We start from the raw sequence: 22,470 nt of genomic DNA on the forward strand, positions 1-22,470 counted from the left end.
TCAAGCCATTTATCCAAACCACATGACATACATGTACACTAAACACAGCCCCTAACTGGGTGCTACTGTAAACCCTTTAAAGGCAGCACAGAGGTTCGGCATTGTACCACAGGCATGCTTTCGTCAGAGATGTGCTCTTCCAGAGGTCAGGGTCTTGTTTTTTCTTTTTCTTTTTCTTTTTCTTTTTTTTGTAACCTTCTCACAGTATCTGCTCTAGATTACTTTCGTTGCCACATAACATCCGTTGCAATGTCCTTGATGGAAATGAACACATCATAGCGGATCGGTTTCCCATAACCCTCGGCTGTCATCCTTTTCAGCTGTAGGATGTTAACAGGACGAGCGAATTCTGTGGACTGTTTCTGCAATCAGATTTTTCTTGTTGATCTGACAGCGTCTTGCACAGGGAGCCTTATATCCTCTGCAGCTGACTGTATGACATTTTTATATGGTATGTGAAAGCCAGGTAGACTTCCTCGTAATTGGCTGCCTGAAATGGGTTGTAAAAGATGAAGGTCAGGAAGAAATCATCGTAGGGAATGCTTAGAGTACAGATCTCCCACCATAATCCATTAGTTAAGATACCTCTCCAAAAAAAAAAAAAAAAATACTGGAATCTGATTGGACACGGGTCAGCAATCTGGATCGAGTAGCTTCCACGAAAGAACAATAACCCTCTTCCTGGTTGGATTTCCGAATGTTTTTCTTACTCTGTTAGGCTTTAGGTTCACTCTGTGCCACATAGCATATCTTTTAGCTCTGTGTCCCTGGAAAAGTCGACCGAGAGCTCCTTAGATGTGTAGGTCGAAAAACAGAGGAATAAAGATGCAAGCAGAGCATGCAAGCTTGCCCCGCGATGGAGTTTGCAGAATGAAATGATATTCAGCTATGATCATTCTCTAATAAGCCAGTAAACATGGTTAGCTCGTTAATAGTAATTGCCCCTAAGCCCAGACATCTTTGGCCCCGTTCTCCACCACTTGCCCTCTGGGACTGAGGTTAAAAGTGTCTGAGAGAAGGTAGAGCTTTCCTCTGTGAAGGCTATGTTTCTCACACCAAGCATGCAAGCTGTCCTAATTGCTTTCAGATGGAGGTTATGCTACCCCAGTCTTTCCAATAATAGGTAAAGTAAATGTTGTGCTTCTTATAAAAATAATGACAGCTATTTCACATCCTCCTGGGCTGTAGAGCTCCTCCTAAAAAGCTTAGAAATTAGTTACTGCTTATTCACTTAAACCCCACACACCACAAAGACCTTGCTTTTTAAGCATCTGTTTTCCTTCTCACACTAATTTATTGTTTGATTATGAAAGAGTTTCTACGCTTTTTCATCTTTGCTTTCTTTCAAAACATTTCTAGAGCTCAAGCACATATTAACGTACATTTGTCAAAGCATCTTCCTGAAAGCTTGTAGTTGTGTGATGTTAAGGTTCTGGAAAATTCTGGCGGAAAAAAAGGGGGGATCTAGCCAAAAAGATGTCCACAGGGCACTTTCAGGATCTGGACCCATCCCTGCCCTTGTCTGATCCCATCTGTCAGGGGTGACCCCAAGGAGACCTGGCCAGGGGTTAAAACTGGAAGTTTATGTCCTGTGTTCCCTTCCACCGTGGTTTGGCCTGACAGCACATGCTGGTCGCTACGCTCTCGGACCCAGATTAACCTCACCCAAACCTTTTTATTTATTTATTTTCTTCTTTTTTTCCAATTCCCTGCTGCTTGGACGGAGGGCTTAGCAGCAGCTGGAGGCCTTGTGCACACCCCACTGCTCCCCGTTAAGCTGACCCTGGGCCTGGTCTGTCAGCAGCAGGCCACAGATCCTAGCCCCCCTCCAGCTCTCTCCCTTTCAGCAGGTGAGCTGCAGCCCTGTCGGTTGACCTGCTGACTGGATGTTGAGCTGAGTCATCGGGGGGCAGTGCTGGAAGGTCGCTCCCTGTGTGGCCATCTCTCCGGGGGCCTCTCCCCAACTGAGCAGGGTCTCTAGCTTTCTCCCAAACTAAACCATAGGCAGGTATGCTGGGGGTAATAGAGTATTGTTTACCCAGCTATTTTCCTGTTTTTATTGCTGTATTTGTCTTTTTGTTTCCCTTTTTTTTCCTTTTCTTTTTCTAAGAACTCATTACCTACTTTGAAACAGTTTTGGCTTTTTTCAGACTGTCTTCTTCCAGGTTTGCTTGGCATAGTGTGTCTTAATTAGTGAGCAAAGCTTTATCCAGTGGCTTTCAGTTCACACAGGAAAACAGTGGGATGTCCCTGCTTTTTATATTCACTCAGGCTTTCTACCATGAGACTGAGAAAAAAAAGCAACTTTTGATGTGTGTGTGCGTTTTTTTTTTTTTTCTTAATCTAACACGGCTTCTATTGCAATCGCATGGACGGATGTAAGTAGTTTTTCCAAACAGTTACTCATAGCTATTGTAGTTTTACCAAATAAAACTTGATAACGTTTCAGAATCTTTCTTTCCCTCCAAGCCAGTCTATTTTTAGAGGCATTTAAAGCTTCCATTTCAGCGGCTTTTGGCTGGAACAGACAATGCATCCAGGGTGATGCACAGTTCTGTGGCCTATTGACAGATTTAATAAAATCCACTCAGGGTCTCTAACTAATGGTGAAGTGAATCGTGGTTGTGAATCATGGTTGGTTACTGTTTGAATGTTTTGACCGTGTTCAATCACCTTTAATGGCATGTAAAATTGTTTATGATGAAGGATTCATTCAAACCATATGAAAAGTTAAAGCTTTGTCAGCAAAGCTACACAACTGCTTCCCGCTGTGGATTTACAAGGTTTGCCATGTTGGTGAACCTTGTCAGTCCAGGTTCTCTCTCTCTCTCTCTCTCTCTCTCTCTCTCTCTTTTCCTCATTCCTGAGCAACTTGTGTTCCTTGGTTCAGTTGTCTATTGTGTGTGGCCTGTGCGAACACCTGACGCTTAGAGTTACATCAAACACATATACCCCATTGATGTTTGGCAGACATTTGTCCCATGCAACGGTTGGAGGTTTAGCAGACGTTTGGAACACACAAGCAGTTCCCACAAGAAGAATGACATGAGTTGTTGTCAACTGCTAACTGGACGGTTTTGAACGGCAAATAAGCACCGAGTGTTTTCCACCTCATTTGTTGCCCTGTTTGACACCTTAATGATCGTCTTGTCCTGTTCTGGATGGAGACTTGGATTGAAGCTGTGAAGTCATTCATGGAGTTTAGATTTAGTGGACAAGGTCTCTCCACATATGGTTCCCGTCGGAACTGTGAGTTCGAGCCCACAAAAACTCGCGTGATGGTCCACTAAATCAGAACCTTCAACTTTTGAATTTCTCTCTCCAGGTAAAATGAAAATGTCGAAACAAAAGAAACGAAAGGTCAGGGGGTGTTTTTTCGGACAGTCTCGTTTAATTGAAGCCACTGGGTGATTTACACTAGCTAACAAAAAAAAAAGGGGGGGGGGGGGGGGGGGGGGGCGACCACTTTATGAACATATGTTGATGTCTTCCATATTGAGAGGACAGACTGTGCCGTCTATCACGGGGACTCATGGACGTGTTTTATGCCTCAGCTCTTGCAGGAACAGCTTCCCCTCAGACGGAGTAACCATCTGCAGGTGTTGATGGATAAAAATTGCGACGCGTGATTTGTCAGAGATGGCGATTGCTCTGTGTTTTTTGACTTCACACTCTGAGCTTCGCGCCCTTCCCTTTTGTGTTGCCAATCTTGTTCTACTTGAGTGTCAAAAGTTCTTTCTTTTGAGATCCCTGCGCTGGCTTTTTAAAAGCAATTTTTAGACCTTGTTCCGCCACATTTCACAAACCCTCTTAAAGCTGGTCTTGGTTCTCAGCTGATGAATGCGGCTCAGAAATGCTGCTTTCCCTGAATGAGGACTTCAGACTACACTGTGAGTGCCAAGAATAAGGGCAGAGGGTTTTTTTTTGTGCCAGCTTGTGTTGGGTTTAGTTGGTATTATAATAACCGTTAGTTTCGTATAAACATGCAGTCATGCATAATATTAATATTACCCAAAAAGCAGTTCTGAAATATGTTTTTCACATTTCAGAGGCCCCACAAGCATGTATCCTAAAATTAGCTGTTGTTTATTCATTGTTGTTGCCCAAGTGCCATCTCTATTATTTTTGTCACTCTAACAGGTATTGTTCTCTCTTAATTAGTCCACCTGAAAACAATTGTGTTATCCATGGCTTTATCTGCTGGGTGATTTGTGTTGTTCCACAGAGAGCAGTGAATAAATCACGTAACGCTGAAACGTCTGATCTGGATTAATTTGCATTTTCTCTTTAATCTGCCATCTGCACTTTTTAGTTATTCAGTATGCAGTTTAGAAAAACTTTACAGCATACATATTTTAAGAGTCATTTTTTCTCCTTTTTTCATTCTTGACAGAAAAAGCACCTCTTTCTAAGTTGCCTAAGGTTCATGATAGATGCTGTATTTAATGTTTGGTAATGAAGAGATATGAATAAATATTGGTACAATCATAGTGAAATATAATAAAACATAACATTAACTTTCCCTTGTGTTCCATATTTTCTGTATCCACAAAACCATTCCTGTTATATTTCCTGATTACAGCGGTGTCACACACACACACACACACACACACACACACACACACACACATGCACGCACAAACGCACCATGTTTGTATAGTTCAGTTAATATATAATTCTCAAAATGTCCCGACCTGCCAAAAACACCAGAGCTTGATATGATTGTGGAGTGGCGCTTGTCCAGCACCTTCCTTTACATTTCTTATTTCCTTTTCAGAGCCTTATAAATCTGTAAAACACATTCCGCATTCTCGACTCAAATCCCCTCTGTTTTCAGTGCTTTCTTTACAGAAAGTTAAAAAAAACCCCAATGTATCATTCACTTCAAGAGAAAGGTTTAACGCAAGCCTGTTCAGAGAGACCAGAAAACATCTGTCATTAGAGAGAAGGTGACATTGGAAGACAGATAAGTGACAGCTGACTGGCCTTTGTTTGCGTGCCACAAATGGTGGCAACAGGTCGTGTTTTGAGTGTCCTCGGACGGGCGTTTGGTGAGGTGCTGAAGACCTGGACGTGGCTGATGATACACACGCTGTTTGTTGTGTCTGCTGTCTCTGATCAAAACGTTGGAGGAGAGAAACATGCCTGAGGATGTGTCCTCTCCGCTATGTCAACAGCCGGAAGGCAGATCCGTAAACACAGCTTATTGTACTACTGTGTAGAGTTCACAAGCAGGTCAGCTTGTCTTTCTTTCACCCCAGATAGACTGAATCCATTACTTTCCATGAATTTACAAGTGATTTAGGAACTGGTCATGAAGAAGTGCTGGCTCTCCTAAACAACAGAGGAATAACTTCTGCAAACATGGACATGCTGGTCTTTCAGGACCACTTTTCTCAGCAGGTCCAGTCTTTGTCCGTAAAGCACTGTTGTCAGCACCTTTAAAAGCTGGAACCACAGACCAGCTGAAGTTTGAAATCTGTTCTGTTTCATGCATTGAATGGAAGGATTGATATAGAAAGCGTTGTGTTAAGTTATAAACATGAGCTCTCCCTGAAGTGGGACCGCATACTTGTTTAAGCATACAGCTGTGTCCGTCATAAATGCAGTCCTAACTGACTATGTCAGTTATAAATAAAAGTACAAACAACAACAAAAAATGACAACTTCTTGATTTTATTTATTTATTTATTTTGCTCTCAGTAGCCTTACCCATTTCAGTGTGAGGCTAGTTTTCAGGTTCTTATTGAATGGTAATTTAAACTGCAGTGTACTAGAGCAACTGAACATCACTGTAAAAAAATGGAAACAAAGCATACATACACTGCCTGACATGTCAGGAGAAAAAAAAAACACCAGTATTATGTGGATATACCAGTGCAGAACATGGATCCACTTTACTGTGGCAGAAAGCGAAAGCCTTAAGCCAGCCGCTGAGGCCGCCCTGTATGACTGGGCACCTATAGATCAATCTGAGCTAGATGAAGTCATGGGGGAGTAAACAGGCCTGTGTGATGTGATTTATGGGTAACATTTTAAGGGTGGGGTATGATGTGGATGAGGATGATGTTGGCTGAGTGCGCTATAGGGCTAACTTGTCACTGCACAGTCCAGGCCAAATGCTGTGCAGCCTGTGTGTATGTAAGAAGTGAAGACAGAGTGGGTTGGAAGTCACTGGACCCTCTCTCTACAGTTTTGTCCATCTGGTGATGGTCTTCTTTTTTTTATTACTGAAGAACAGAATGCTTTTATCTTTCTGAAGACTTTTCCATGCTTTTTTTTTTTTTTTTTACAGCCCTTGAGTCCACACCTCTCTCTGGTTACTTCTTTCTTTCTTTCTTTCTTTCTTTCTTTCTTTCTTTCTTTCTTTCTTTCTTTCTTTCTTTCTTTCTGTCTGTCTTTCTTTCTTTCTTTCTTTCTTTCTTTCTTTCTTTCTTTCTTTCTTTCTTTCTTCCTTCCTTTCTTTCTTTCTGTCTGTCTTTCTGTCTTTCTGTCTTTCTTTCTCTACACCCTGCCTATCTATCTCTCTTTGTTTCACTCTCTCATTTGTCAAACAGGCTGTGATGCCACCCCCACTCCCCACTGTCCCAGGACAACCTATGAAACAGTGGGAGGGTAGAGCAAGTAACTTTCATGTCTGTCACCTGATAGATATGTAAATCCAAGACTGAGGCTTGCTAAGCCAAGCCATAAATCATTCCCCAAGACTACTGTCTAACCCTGGGAGTGTTAAACAGTAACATATTTCTGACTATCCACAGGCCATGCCACAATTTATGTGCTCAATAACTCACAGGTATGTCCATACCATGATGCCATCATTAAGACACCATGCTACACCACAGTCTGCTCTCACTTTCTGGAATGATCTATTATGGGTTTTTTTTTTCTCTGAATGTCTTCGGTTTTGTCATGCGTCAATACGAGAATTGCACCTGGTTCACCTTATAGTGTTGAAGTGCAGGCGTGGCATTGTCCCGCTTACTATAATTTATAAGATGGCACATTACTTGGATTCCAAGATCTCAAAAGAGCACTCTTAGCCATAGGTAGCGATTGACGGTGGGTGAAAAAAAGTTGAACCATGGCTAAACGTGCAGACGGAAGAGCACGCTGGTGACGAGACCCTCGGGAATCTCCCATGCAATGCCCGTCATTTTTCCAAACCGTCCGTCGCAGCGAAAAGAGGCTCGTGTTACAACAAAGAGGAGATGATGTTCTGGAATTTAGGACAGGGGCGGCTTGGCACGGCGTTCCCGCGGGAACACGTCATGATTCGGGGGTCTCGGCCAGCCGAAGAGAAGCAGACGAGAGGATGAAGGAAAAACAGGAAGGCAGAAGCCATTACAACTACTCTTTATTAATCATCCCATTAGTCCACTGGATTAGCTCCATTGAACACTCAAGGCTCATTTGGTGAGACCGGATTGAGTGTTCAAGTCTGAGAATGGAAACTCTTCTAACGGTAGAGCATTAGTGTGCCACAGTCAGTAAGAATTCATTTAGACAGCGTAATCAAATGCCTAGACCTCGTGAATTCTGAGAAGGAGGAAAAAATTAAAGGAAACACACCCTACCTGTTTAAAATAATTAAATGAATTAAAACCACACAGCAGTTTGGGTTTTTTCATTTTCTTCAGAAATGACCGATAACTTCGAGCTGAATCGTAAAACTCTTGAATTCATTCAAATGCAGAAATGCAGAAACCTCCCGCGGTGTCATCAAAAAAAAAAATGTTTCTGTCTCGTTAGATATCTAGTTTTGCAAACCTGTCAATGAATATTAAGTATCTGTCAAAAGGGGGGAAAAGTTCCTTTCGGGCAGAGTCAGTTTTGACGGCAGTAAATGCAGTTTGACAAGGCCAAGAAGTCAGCTTTATTCTCCAACTGAAACTGTCTAAGCTTCCCTCCATAGAGAGAGTGAGACACAGAGCAGGGGAGGAAACAGATCTCATCCCAAAGGGAAGTCTTGAAAACATTTGTTTTACACTCAGAACGATGTCAGGTCCCTCTCGGGTTTTTTTGGATTTTTTTTTTTTTTTTTTTTTTTGGCGCATGGCCTGCTTATCATTAGGTTCAGTAACTGAAATATGATCTCCACTCATGGGGATGTGATTGTGAACTTTTAAGCATATAATACAGTGTAACATAAATCATTTCAGAGTTACAGACTAAATAGCGTATGCAGGAGTTTTTTAATGTGGTTTGCACTTTTTACAAGTCAAATACATGAAAGGCATGTGGGGGAAAGGGGAGGGGGCGGGGGCCGTCTGTAAAAGGTTGAGGTTAGCACTTAACATATGAGATAAATGCCCAATCTTATCTTCGGGGCCAGACAGGTGTGTTAGCCATCTCTCTCCAGTCTGGAAAGGATGCTGTGTCTGTCACTCCAGCACCTCCTGTGTATTAGAGAAATTAGCCACTGATAACCTGTGCTAAATCCACTCAGTGTTGAATTCTCATGTCCTTTTGATGGATGGGGGCATTTGGGTGCCCTGTAAATTCGGTCCACGGGTTTGGATGCTGCCCCTGGTATTTATGAAACCCTCTGAGTTCTGGATATGGGTTCCTTGTCGGTACTTTGATTTTTTTTTCTTTTTCTTTCTTTCTTTCGTTTTTTTTTTTTTTTTTTTTTTTGCCACCAACTCCCCAGGCCCTCTCTCGTTGTCAGTTTGATGACTCCCAGGTTTTTTTAGCCACAGTGAATGGATTTTTTTTTTGGTTGTTGTCTGAGTTCTTTTTGAAGTGTTGGGTGTGAAGGTGACCCGGGAAGGCTGTCAGTGATGATTAGGTGGACATAATGCATGCTTGGAGCGGTCTGGCCTTGGCAACGTGGTAGACAGCCACTCACCACACACCTTGGCCTTTGACTTTATGACTGAGTCGGCCTGACTTAACAGCACAGTGCTGGAGCAGTGCTGAACGGCGCGTTATGCTTGGCTGTCGCTATGTTTAAATTCAAACGATTGTTTATGATGACAGTCTACACGGCATCTCCCTGAAGGTTTTAGGAGGGCTTTGTTTCAGTTAATTACATTTCTCATTTTTGTCTGCTGATTGTGAAGAGCCAGTGAACTCTTGAATGCCGGTGCAAGCGAGCACATTTTTAAAAACCAGAAATATTCTGAATGGTTTTAGTGTGTCTTTACAATAGGCATTCACACACCAATCAGTTCACTCAGATTGTAAGCTCTGGTCCTTAGTATGACTTACTGTGGCATCCCATTTTACAGACACGGTGATAGGACCAGATAATCAAATTTACACCTTTGTGGAAGTATTCTTTGTGGTAAAGTGAAACCTAATTCTCCTTTTACTAGATGGCTTTTTTTTTTTTTTACTCTCTGCAAGGCAGCCCCGGCTTTTGAAAGGTCAGCCAAGTAAAATCTGTGTTTTCTTGAGAACAGAATAGATGGAGGCAGATGTCGGAATAATCTATCAGATAACACACAACAGATGTCGTAATATTCTGCAGTGTGTGCCACGGAGGACATCTTGGACTTGGGGCTGACCAGTGGGGGTGAGCTCGTCCTCCTGGTAGTGGATGCATTTGACTGATTGAAGAGGAGTTAAGCAATCGGGGAGAATAAGAGAACAGAAGATTAAAAGAGCAGAGGGGGAAAATGGATGAATGCACAGCCTGCACACATACACACATACACACACACACACACACAAACACACACACACACATGCACACACGCACACACACACACACACACACACATGCACACACGCACAGAGACTCACTAAATTTGACTCTCAGTAAACATATTCATATCCACTAAACTCTTAACAAACATATCCAGTGTCTTTGCCTCTACTTGTCCTAACCTGGACAAATCTTTGAAACCGCAGTGGCTGTTTTTTTAATGCAAATGTATGTATTCTGTATTCATCTGGTAATGTCTATACAGAGCTAATTAAACGTAACGCAGACACTAAATGTGACCTTGAAAAGTCTCCACAGTAACACTGCTGTCCTTGTGTGGAGGTGCGGATGTTTGTGTGTTCTGTTCACTACCAAACATTCTTTCTCTCTGTGGCTCGCTGGATGTGGCATTTTAAAAAGGTTACATGCCATCCTCAGGTTTGTTTATTTGTTTGTCTGCAGTGCTTACAACCATGCAAAGAACTATGGGAAACAAGAAGAACCCTGTCTCACAAGGCCTGTGAGGTAAGTCTCTCCAACCAAAAATGGGTTTTAGGCTCACAGTATGTTTGGATGACTAGAGATTGTTAATACAGTGCCAGAGACAGAAGACTAAATGAACCAATATATAAGCAACCAGCAGAGTGAAGAATATTTGCCAAATAGCAGATGGTAAAATATCATATGAGACAGGTAGTACAGTCATGCTAAGGCAAAGAGATCCTTCTAGAACACAGACAGATGTGTGTGTGTGTGTGTGTGTGTGCGCGCGCGTGCGCATGTGTACGTGCGTACGTGTGTATGTGTGTGAGAGTGTATGTGTGTGTGTCTGTGTCTTTGAAAGAAAAGTTTCTGAAAGGTGATGTTAAATCATTACACTAAAGAAAAAAAAAGTCACCACTTTTCAGAGTTGATTAAGGCTAGCCTTTGGTCACATCACTTCACAGCAGTAGTGTATTTAGCAAAGAGAATATAGTTCCTCTAACAGAAAACAGAAGGTGATTCGGGCATATTAGATATGTCCTTTTGCCCTTACACTACATTTGACAAAAGATTCACATCTTGTTAAGATTCAAAGATCATTATCTTTGAGAAGCAGTCTAATTGAGACATCCATCACGCCCACAGAGTTTGAGATCTGTCAGCCTCACTGTTGTGTGTATGAAACCCTTTGGGGTAAAAAAGTGCCTCGGCGTAAGTTGCAGACTCCCAGTATTAAAGACAAAGCCTTAAGGTCCTTTGTTGTTTGCCCAACTCTGTGATTCACCCAATGAAAGAAACATGTTCTCTGCTCCAAACCGGAGAAGTGTTAAGTAATTCTTGGAGATGTTTTGCAAATGCATAGTTGCCAGAGGGCCTTCGTAGCCAGATGTGGCCCTACGAGGGGAGCCCTTGCTTTTCAGTGAGTTTCTGTGAGGCGATAAGCATTGCCAGGAGTAGCGCAAGTGTGTGTGTGTGTGTGTGTGTGTGTGAGAGAGAGAGAGAGACATTACTAACAGACACACACACACACACAGACACACACACACACACACACACACACACACACACACACACAGAATGTCTGTCCCCCACAGAAACAGAGCTAATGAATACCACAGTGGCATACACCAGGGCTCCAAATGCATTGCTGGTTTTAACCACCATATCTCTCTCTCTCTGTCTCTCTGTCTGTCTCTCTCTCTCTCTCTCTCTCTCTCACTCTCTCTATCTCTGTCTCTTTCTCTCTCTCTTGGTCTCTCTCTCTCTGTTTGTCTGTCTGTCTGTCTGTCTCTCTCTCTCTCTCTGTGTCTCTCTTTGTTTGTCTGTATGTCTCTCTCTCTCTCTCTCTCTCTCTCTCTCTGTCTCTGTCTCTGTCTCTTTCTCTCTCTCTCGGTCTCTCTCTCTTTCTCTGTCTCTTTCTCTCTCTCTCTCTCTCTGTGTCTCTCTTTCTCTCTCTCTCTCTGTCTCTTTCTCTCTCTCTCTCTCTCTCTCTCTCTCTCTCACTCTCTCTATCTCTGTCTCTTTCTCTCTCTCTTTGTCTCTCTCTCTCTGTTTGTCTGTCTGTCTGTCTGTCTCTCTCTCTCTCTCTCTCTGTGTCTCTCTCTGTTTGTCTGTATGTCTGTCTCTCTCTCTCTCTCTCTCTCTTTCTCTCTCTCTCTTTCTGTTTCTCTCTCCCTGTCTCTCTCTCTCCACTGAAAGAGGCATTATGAGTGTTTGACCAGTGCTGAGTTCCTGGTGTCACTGCAAACTCAGAAACAGGGCGACTGCCCTCCTCCTCAGAGAGCCTCGGGTTTCGCCGCTGCCTGCGTGGAAAGCTGCAGCGCCGACAGAGAATGTTCTGGAACCAAAAAGTGCTGCCCCAATGGCTGTGGCCACACCTGCCAGGCCCCTGCAAACCTCTTTAAGGGTAGGACTGGCTACTCTCTACACACTGTCCACTAATTTCTATGAAAATAACGGCTTGAATTGTATTATTTCAGGCTTGAATTGTATTTTTGCAGGACATCAGAGGCAAGATTTTTTGTAATGTTTCTTTGAACTGTCTCAGGTGTCCCTTTGAAGCCAAGAAAAGACATGTCCTTCCAAGAAGACCAGCATGGACAACTAGAGGTGATGTGGATGTCCAAGTTCAACGTGTCGATTGAGCCCGTTCTGTATGTCCTACAGAGGAGATGGAACTATGGCATTCACCCCAGCGAGGATGACGCCTCCACCTGGCAGACTGTGCTTATGGTGGGAACAGACATCCATACACATAAACATACACACACACACATACACACACACACACACACACACGCACACACACTCACATTGCGTTGGCTATATGAGCAAAGCTTAACAAGCCAATTTGACTTCAGTCTCTATGAAGTATGAATGGAAAATTGGTAATAACTGCACCATGCATGGGTGAAATGAAGTAATTTTAAGCCTAAATGGTCACTTAGCATACTGACTGTTATATAAGTTTCAAAGGATTTAGAGCATTGCAAAAGCCCACCATGCATCTGCCGTTAATTTAGTTTGACTCAGAGTCACTGTTAATGATCTATTCCAGCACATTAACCACTGCGTGAAAAGTGGTGTATTCGGAAATGTCCGGACAAAGTAAACTTCCGCTAAACCTGCTGTTTTCCGGAGGTATTCGGATGCCCGCAGAACTTTGTCATGCGGACCTGAAAACTCCTGCAAATGTCCGAATACAGCTGTTAGACGGCAGTTTTCAGGCATCCGCGTGACCACAGTCGTTAGCTGATGGCTTGGCCTTTCAAATGCTAATAACAGTCAGTGGTCTAGGTGGGACTGGGTATAGAAGCCTGCCCCCCTTCCTCACTGTAACTTTCTAGCAGTTAGCCTATATGTAATATTTAGCCAATATTTTGATAACCACACAAACTTCTTAGGTGCTGCATGGTGTATAATATAGCAGTGGTAGGCCCATGTAGCCTTTTATGTCATTGCTCTGTCGTGCAGGTAAATTACAATGGACACTTCAAATGGAGCATACAAAAACACACTGAAAACATAATTTAAAAAAAGTCTAAATGAGAGGTTCATTAATTACATATTTGATGGTTATGCAACTGTCCTTTACTTGGGGTCAAAGGTACAGGGTGACCAGATGCAAACAGACCAAATGGGGGACAAGTAGTAAGTTTGTGTGGGACAATATGGGACATGTTACTAATGCTGAGAGATGATGTAAAACTTAGATATAATGTCAGTCTAACTGTATAAGAAACACTTGTATACACTTGTATTGATAGACATCCAACATGCATTGGCCATTACAGGCCCATTAAAGGCAACTGTACTTAAGCAAAGCAGCAGGCATCATACAGCTCAGGTCTTTCAAGTTAAACCCCTGACCAAATCCAACTATAAGAATAAATAAGGCTCAAAATAAAATATTACATAAAATAAAACAATTTCAATGCAAATCTTTATATCAAGCCAAAATCTCTATTGGATGAGAAGCATGGTCAGAAGGGATAAAATAACTTTTTCCTTTCTTTTTGACCATGACGTCGGCTGACAGCGTTTATCTTCATATCTGTAAAGTTTTACTAAGTTTGGTTTTTGTGACGTAGCAAAGAAATTCGTCGGCCCCACAGCTGCACAGTTTGATTGACGGCCGCCACAGACTCTTGATGACCGCCCTCAACGCTCTCCTCTCAGCCATTTGGTGAAAGCAAGGCTTTTAAAAAAACTCGCCTATGTTGCATTTTTACTGCTTTTGACATAGCGCTATTAAATAGATTAGAAACTATGCTCATGTGCGGGCGGGTAAAATAATGGATCCATATATTTGTTATTTCTGACAGTTAAAAACCAAACGACCGGCGAAAATGCGGGACATTATCTCAGTATGAAGGATGCGGGACAAAGGATACAGGACTTAAAAAAAAAAAGTTTACAGGGCATAGGAGTTTTTGTTGTTGATTCTCGCTTGTTTGTTCGGAATGTCTCTCCTCAGTACGAGGACGCGCCCCGTTTTCAAACCACCCACTTAGAATCTAAGGTTGAGTCCTGTCCAATCAGTTTTCTGTGCGTGCATGGCGTAGGGTGACAGTAACCAATAGCATTGTGTGCAACTGCAGCGCGAAATTTGCTTTGGGGAAGGGGTTACCTGTAGTAAGGTAAGGAGAAGCGAGTCACTGAAGGATTACAGAAGTTGTACTCCGTATTTTGTCGATAGTGTGCATTTTGAAGATGGCTTGCAAAAGAACACTTAAGTTTTCGAACGGACAGCGGTGTGGAGAGGCTACTCGTGCGCCGGGAATATCCAATTTTTCCAACGCCGAGTCCGAACGAAAACAAACAACTGGTGTCCCCGTTAAATGCATTTTTTAAGAAGATGTCTGAACAGCAGTAAACGCTCATGGAGAATGTTAATCGGCGGTTGGACAGGATGGAGTCCCATCAAAGAGGCGCAAGAGGAGTCTGCCCGAGAAAAGAAGACGAGCGGGGAATAACTCTGTTTCGGTAAGTTTATTTCTGTAACCTTCTGGCTTTCGTCTTTGACTGCCGCGCATTCTGTTCACATTTCTTTATCTGCTTTATCCCTTAATGTGGTTGAATTTAACTCTTGTATTAATTTTGCTTCTACAGGAATCTGTGCGGATAATGCATAATGCTGAAAACAACACGCACAGATATGATCCACGGACAAGGTAGGACAGCGTGTTTTGTTGGTAGACTATATCGTCGCGATTGTTTCATAGCAATGCTTGGAATTCTAAACGAACTTTTAATCAATCTTCCTTTCTTCTCCGCTTTTTTTTCTCTCTAGCATCCTGAAAGACCGACTGAGACTATTCGAAAGAGTTACCGGGTGAATCCAGAGAACAAAAAGGGGGGCAGGATCGCCACTCGAATGAGGCAAAGGAGGAGAAGAGTAAGTCAAAACATCATTTCCCTAGTAGTACTTAGACTTTTTCTCCATTTGCTATTTTCAGTGATCTAATTTCTGTTTTCACTGTGTTTTGCATCTGCTCAAGGCCAGAGCGAGTGGTCTTTAAACTGAGGAAGAGGCTGCCATATGGAGGACCGCATCAGTAGAGATAATTTCTGAAGAGGACGCCGCCATTTTGGATGGAAGGCCAGCGTGGGTCCTCCCGCCTAGCACAGAGTTGTCTGCATTCAGAATAGAGACCACGGAAGCTGGGTTGTTCTTGGGAATGCTCAACATTTAGAGTTTCATTTATGCTCCCAAAAGCATTTGTATTATATACTATGATATTACAGTATATTCTGTTCTAATGTATTCTATTCTATTATATATTGTACATTTATTATATAAAATTTGTCAATTTATATGCCTTATATTATACTGTATGTGCTTTATTTATAATAAAATTTGTGTAATTCATTTTTGTTTGCCAGACTATCTATACAATCTACCTATGAACATAAAACAACACCACCAATAATAATAATATTAATAATAATAATTATTATTATTATATAAACCATATGAATTCATGTCTGGGGACCCACAATGGACCAATGGGGAAGGGTTTTAGAGGAGGGGCAAGACATTGCTCCACCAATCCAAAGAAAGACTTTTGACCAATTGCAGGATACCTTGTGGCCCAAGGTGTGAAGTGCAAATGTTCCCTTCCAAGCACCCCCAAGGGATTATTCACCATGGCAACTAAGGGCTCTAGGCAGACCCCAAAACACGGTACATATTCAGGAGTATTCCATGCCGCGTAACAGAGCTGCAAACTGACGGATACAGCCGATAATCTGTGGAGTATCCGAGAATATACAGGAGTATTCCAGGCCGAATACACCTCTTTTCACGCAGTGAACGATATTTACATCATCTATAGCAATCAGTTACATCAGTTACTGGACTCATAGACTCCAAAGGAGACGGAACAATGAAATTCAAACTATGCATCGATGCATATGGGTGCAACACACCCAAAACTCCACTTAGACAAACTCTCAATCAGACCTATTGATAATCAGCCATCTGTCAGCATTTCAGTGAGATAACCCTGTGAGTATTGATTGTGGAAATGAGGAAAGGCAGAACAAACAGCTGACTGGGTCCTTTCCTTCTGAGTGTGTGGACAAAACCTTAGAGATATAATGGTATAGAGGAGCTAGAGAATGGACAGGGTGGTGGCTCTCTGGTTTTCAGCACTCCTAGTTTGTTATTAGTGCTCATATGACAATAGAGACCTTCCCCCTTTGGGTAAGGGGCTGAGTTATCTCAATTAAAACCCCCTCTCTCTCTCTCTCTCTCTCTCTCTCTTTCTCTCTCTCTCTCTATCTGTCGGTCTCTCTCTCTCCCTCTCTATCCCTCTCTCTTTCCACCTCTCTGTCTCTCAGACTATGGAGGATCATGCCGTGTTTAAGGATGTGCGTCCCCACAGGTGGTACCAGTTTAGGGTCAGTGCAGTTAACAGCCAGGGCACACGCGGCTTCACCACTCCCAGCAAGCATTTCTTCTCAGCACGAGGTGAGAGGGCGTCTGTGCTTCCTACAGGCCACACAATTGGCCGTTCACATACAACCTTTTCTCTGTTAGCTTCTTGTTGTGAGGTAACATTTTGAACCTTTTGAACAAGAAAAAGACCAGAGATAAATGCATGGCTGACTATGCTTTATGGTACGTAAATATTAGCTGAAGACTGATAAATATTATATGAATACCCTTTGTCCCTTTATTATAATATTTGAAGTTAATCCATTAAGATGTGACTAATTATTTGAAGACTCTCAGAGAGTCACTATTTGAATAGAGTAAATATTTGAATACAAAGTGGCTCTTATTTCCTTTTATGGATTTATGTGAAATTGTTTTGGATTTTGTTTTAATCCAGATCAAGTCATATTTGAAACACTTAGCAATGTTTCATACACTGGAACACACTGGAGCATGCATAGTATTAGTCACTGATGGGAAAATTCTCTGTAATTTCTCTGTAATGAATGTATCAGAGGGGCTGTGTTCACATTTACGGGTATTTTTCCCGTAAAGTCTTGCATTTTAATACATCCAAATATTACTGCTTTTAATGATTAACGTCCTCTGCACCTTTTCAAAGTTCAGCCCTTGTCAGTTGTTGGTTTGGGAACAAACAGCCAAACAGTGCTGACAGAAAGAAAAAAAACTTTTCACTGCGACACACTGGCACATTTGAGAATGAGTGGGGTGTAGTGGGACAGGTTCCAAATCCTCCCAGAGAGGAATGAAAGACCACAAGAGCACTGCAACACCAGAGTCCGCCACCTCAGTCAAACTCTCTCTCTCACTCTCTCTCTCTCTCTCTCTCTCTCCCACAAACCTCGGGAATCCACAGCCTGCAATGTATCACAGCCTAACAGCCCCCTGATCTGGCTCCAGTCAGCGTGTGCACACACACACACACACACACACATACACTTACTCATTCCTACTCACATTTATTCAAGGGCAAACCCACACAAGCTACAGTCCCTTACACACACACACACACACACACACACACACACACGCACACATGCGCGCACACACACACACGCACACACACAAGCTGACTTTAAAATATTAGGCCTACACACAACAATTCTGATGTCGAACATGTTTTATGGCAAAAGGGAAGGCACCCAGAAATAAACTTTTCCCATGGATGCAACAAACATGTGTGAGTGATGATGGATAATATTTTCGAATGTTTTTTTTTTTCTTGTTCCTGGGTGTCTATTTTAGTCGCAAGGCAACCCAACTTGCATTTTGTTGCCATGTTTGTTCAGATCAGTAAATCTGATTTCATTTGATACTTCTTGGTAAATCTTGGTGCTGAACAGTATGGCTTAAATCATCTGTGACCACAGGGATGCTGGAATTTTACTATTTCAAAGACAAGCCCATCTTAAGACTTCATCCAAAATATAATTGCACACAGACTGAGGTAATGCGGAACCCAATGCCGGTGAGGGCTGGAACCAGCCCTTCTTCTGTGTTTTCAGGGATTATCATGGAATTGAAACGAATTAGACGGAGAAAAAAAGTCAAAAAAGCCTTATACCCCACCCCCAGTTAATAAACCTCAGCCAGTTTTATTGTTAGTCAGGCTTTTCACTCAATAGGATTCTGTTGCCATCTGAATAGCGAATAGCTGGAATATGGCTGTGTTTTAGCCCTAGCCAAGCTACTCTAATGTTACCTGTTTTCCAGCCTAACAAGATATTAATAACTTAATACAGTGATAGCACACTTCAAAACGGACCTGGTTGTTTAGGAAGAATGAATTTAACATGAGCAAAGAAATTCTCGTCCAGACAGCACACATTTTGTTTTCTCTACACTGAGCAACTAAACATCCAGCACTCTTCAAATTACCATTAGATGAAGGGAGCATGAAGAATGGTAGGGGTCAAGGGTCACACGAGCGACTGCCGTCGTTTAGGGGAAACCAGGAGATGAAAGTATTCCCTTGTGGGCTTTATAACTCTGTGAGGAAAAATCCAAGTGACAGTTTTCCTCTGGTGACCTTAAAACTCGCCGTGTGGCCTTTCTGCCTTGTTTAGAATCACCTCACGGTATGAAATGAAACCTTTGTTTTGGTTAAAGATGCCAAGCGCTGGCCGACTTCAATGGGAGCAGGAGACCAAACGGGGCCTGTTCAGAAGCCGACCCCCGGAGGCAAACTGCTGTAACAGTTTACATCTCCCTCTGACCTTTGGCGAGCTCTCACACACATACAGTAGCTCCTACACCATATCAAAGCCATGTCCTGTAACACAGCCCGTAGACGCTGAATTTAAACCGTCTTGAGAACATGCCAAGTTAAATTATGTTACGGTAAACCTGGGGGGGGTGGGGGGAGGAAGGGTGTTGGCTTTTCAGACGAGGTTTTAATCTCAGGTAGAACACTCTTCAGCGCTGGTTTTACTAGACTAGATTAATGTTAACTGATACAGTGCTGAGGATTTAGACTTCATCAAAAATATTACTGGACAGAGATAAAAGAACAGTCCTCTAGACAACCAAGGTCTCCTTATATACACAGGGTATTAAACGTATGAGAGCAATATTGTACTATGGTAAAGACACACTATCTTGAGAGTAAGTAAATCCAAGATACTGGAATGTTGAAACTGAATTTGTCAAAAATTGTACATCCCTCCCAAGCACCCGTCCACCCAGTAGATATGTCCACGAATGGAAATCGACAAAACATTCCTTCCTTCACATTTCACTCTGACTCCTAGATAAAGACAACAGAAGAGTGATAGAGGTAAGATTCATTGTTTTCAAAGCTGATTATTTTTGCTGACCCCGCCCCCCCCCCCCTCCCCCACCCTGTGCCAAAAGTCTCCCCGACAACTTCTGTACAGCAACATCAAAGTCGGCCAAAAATACTCTCCACTTTTTGACCTCGTGGAGGTAAATTCATCTCTCCAGTGCTCTGTAATGCTGAGCTGTCAAATTCTGTAGGCACTCACTTTGCAACCTTCAGTGCTTTTCCTGGTTTCTGTGGCCATCCCCTTCTCTCAGGGTCGTGCTAGGTGAGTGTAAATAATCAGAGGAAGAATGATGGGGAACAGTAATTTAAAAAAAAAAGCAACAAAAAAAAAAAACAGTTCCGCTCCCTCTGTCCACAGATCCGTTCCCACCAGAGATACCGCAGAACATCCGCATAGGGAACCACACCGTGCAGGCTGATGGAACAGAGACCGTTCACCTCCTGTGGGACCCCCCCAAAGAGGATGACTTGGTGGTCCACCATTACAAGGTGACCTGGAGTGCCCGCGGGGCAGGCCCCCCGTTGGGCCAGACTCGGAGGGAGAACGCCAGGGTGACGGATGGGGTAAGGCCCACACAGCACAGCTCCTACTCATCACCTTTCTGAATAGAACAGGGCCTTCTGGCACCACACTGATATCTTACTGCTGTATTGTTTGTCTTACCTTTTCATTTTGTGGGTACTTTAACTGAATTTTGTTTGTCAAAAAATATTAAGTACAGCAAAGTCACATCAGACTTGGTTCCTGCTAAACCTGGTAGGCGGTCAAGTATTGACATTGGTTTTGAGGTTTCTCTCGGGCTAGTTTTGAATTTTCCCTCTCGTGCATCAGAATAGCCCTCACTGAAGCTGAACCTAATGAACTTAACTCCGTTGCCTTAGCAGGAGGACGGCATCTCCCAGGCTTCGTTTTAGGGGTGCAAAGGTAACGGAGTGAATAGAGTAGAATATTATTGGAATGTGTCGTTTCTCTGCCCAGTGTCAAGCAGCTCTCTTCATCTGCTGCTCCGCAGGTGCTACACTCGTACACACCACCTGCATTCTAATAAAGTGCAAGCTGGTGTATTTATGTCTCCCCACAAAGCCCAGGGAACAAAGACAGCAGCTGTTCTAGTGATCATCGTACTCTACTGTAACCTAAGCAGTCTCCTTCAAGCCGTTGCTCTCAAATGGTTTTGATTAGGTAATTTGTTTTTACAATGCAATAACTTCTGGTCTGAGAAAATCATCCATTTTACTGAACAGTAGCCCATAAAGAAAACCAATTTTCATATACTACTTAAAAGTGAGGTTTCAAAAAAAAAAACATTTTTTTTTTCCTTTTTTTTTTTTTTCATTATAAAAAGTAATTGAAAATGACATGAGATGTGAGACCTCACAGTTAAACAGCCTGGGAGTATAAAAAGGATTGTTTACTCTGAAAAACACAAATGAATTTACTATATATAGAAAGTGTTATGATATCTCTTTGTCATTCCAAGGCAAAATGAGAATGTAGGTACACATCGTGAAATGCCTTGTACACGGTAAATTCTTTTACTTTTGCCCAAAGAATTTCTAGAAAGAATTAAGCTAACAGCAGAGGTCTAATTCATGGAGGGGAGTTTTGTTTTGGAATAGGCCTACTCTCCAAAACCAGAAAGCCAACTCTCCATGAGCTGTTTAAGGGGTAACAGAGAATCTGGCTGTGTTCAGTTAAAATCTCATAACCTTTTTTTTTTTTATTCCATCTCCCGATGGCAGTCGGGTCCTCCAGCTTAAGATTGTCGGGAATTTTTACAAGAGCTCCCACCGCATTCCCACACAGAATAGCTGCAGCTGCAGTACCTCCTCTCTCTCTCCCTCTCCCTCTCCCTCTCTCTCTCTCTCGTTCTCTTTCTCTCTCTCCACACTCACTAAAATCACAACATATCGTACCAAAGCACCCGCAGCGAGACCAGAGACTACAGCGTGACATTCGAGGCCCTGCTCACCTTTCGCTACATTATCTGAAGTGAAACGTGATTTGTCATGGACTCCAGAGGAGCGAAAAGAGGCAACGGTTTCTGGAAATCATAACATGTCCTCTAAAATGACATGAGAGGGCAACTCAAGAAATTCCTCTGGGCTTCTTCATGCGAGTGCTGTGAAATATTTTTGGCGATATGGAGAAGCATGAAAAGCCTCAACTTTATTATTCGCCACTAAAGTCGGAATTGACATTCGTGCGACAGGCTTTGCTATTATTGCTATTATTTTTTGCTTTTAACTCTTCAAGTCACAACATTATCAACTACCCCACAGGCCACTGTGCTTTGACTTAGACTGTAAAGAGCACAAACAGTCTTTAGATACAAGTGTTGTGACATTATGTCCATCAAAATTCACATGATAAGTAACATAGTTATAGTTTAGAATGACTGTATAATTTTCGATTAGTCATAATATGGCGACACTGGACTGTACTGACAGTATAACCTGTTTTCACATCACAAACTGATGATTACTGTGTATGGATTATATGAGTATATTATATGTGACGCAGATCTAATGATTCAGTGCCGCTATGTTATATCTCACTGTAAGATCCCTGATGTCCGTAACCTGTTCTAATGTTAAGCGTGGCCCTGTTTGTTTGATGTTCTTCAGGCTAAGACAGAGTTGGAGCTCCATGGTCTTCAGCCAAACACACCGTATTTGGTTCAGATCCAGACAATCTCTTACTGGGGTCAGAAACGCCTGAAGAGCAGCCGAGCCCAGTTCTCATTCTCCACTGCACCTACAGGTAAGGACTGTACCTCAGCCATGGAAATGAAAACCCATGTATGTTTGGGTGTGTCTGAAGGGTTTTTTTCAGTAGAACATAATCCATTAATGGGCTTTTAGGTCGTTTGCCAAAACTTTATTTTACAGCTATGTCAAAAGTGGTTGTGCAAGAAGTATAAATTTGATATTGTTGTCAAATGTGAAATATCTAGAGTTTTAAAGGGCTAAGAAGTAGTTAAACTGAACCTACATTAAATAAAAGATGAATTTTGTTCTCATTTGCAGTGTATCAGTATTTTAACTTAAAACTCCGGAATACCAAAGCTTTTCGGAAAAACATTG

At 42.4% G+C, this 22,470-nt stretch overlaps 1 protein-coding gene across 1 annotated transcript in view; it reads left to right on the forward strand.

Moving 5' to 3' along the window:
- The window catches only part of anos1b (anosmin 1b), a 34,821-nt gene that overhangs the window by 7,573 nt on the left and 4,778 nt on the right, over nucleotides 1-22,470 (forward strand). The window contains exons 3-8 of the mRNA XM_030791975.1: nucleotides 10,115-10,177; nucleotides 11,834-12,041; nucleotides 12,183-12,367; nucleotides 16,481-16,610; nucleotides 19,742-19,947; nucleotides 22,012-22,147. Of these exons, the coding sequence (XP_030647835.1) occupies nucleotides 10,115-10,177; nucleotides 11,834-12,041; nucleotides 12,183-12,367; nucleotides 16,481-16,610; nucleotides 19,742-19,947; nucleotides 22,012-22,147 (928 nt within the window). The remainder of the gene's footprint in view (nucleotides 1-10,114; nucleotides 10,178-11,833; nucleotides 12,042-12,182; nucleotides 12,368-16,480; nucleotides 16,611-19,741; nucleotides 19,948-22,011; nucleotides 22,148-22,470) is intronic.

Source organism: Chanos chanos, chromosome 14 (assembly GCF_902362185.1).
Source record: "Chanos chanos chromosome 14, fChaCha1.1, whole genome shotgun sequence".
NCBI classification, from domain to species: Eukaryota; Metazoa; Chordata; class Actinopteri; order Gonorynchiformes; family Chanidae; genus Chanos; species Chanos chanos.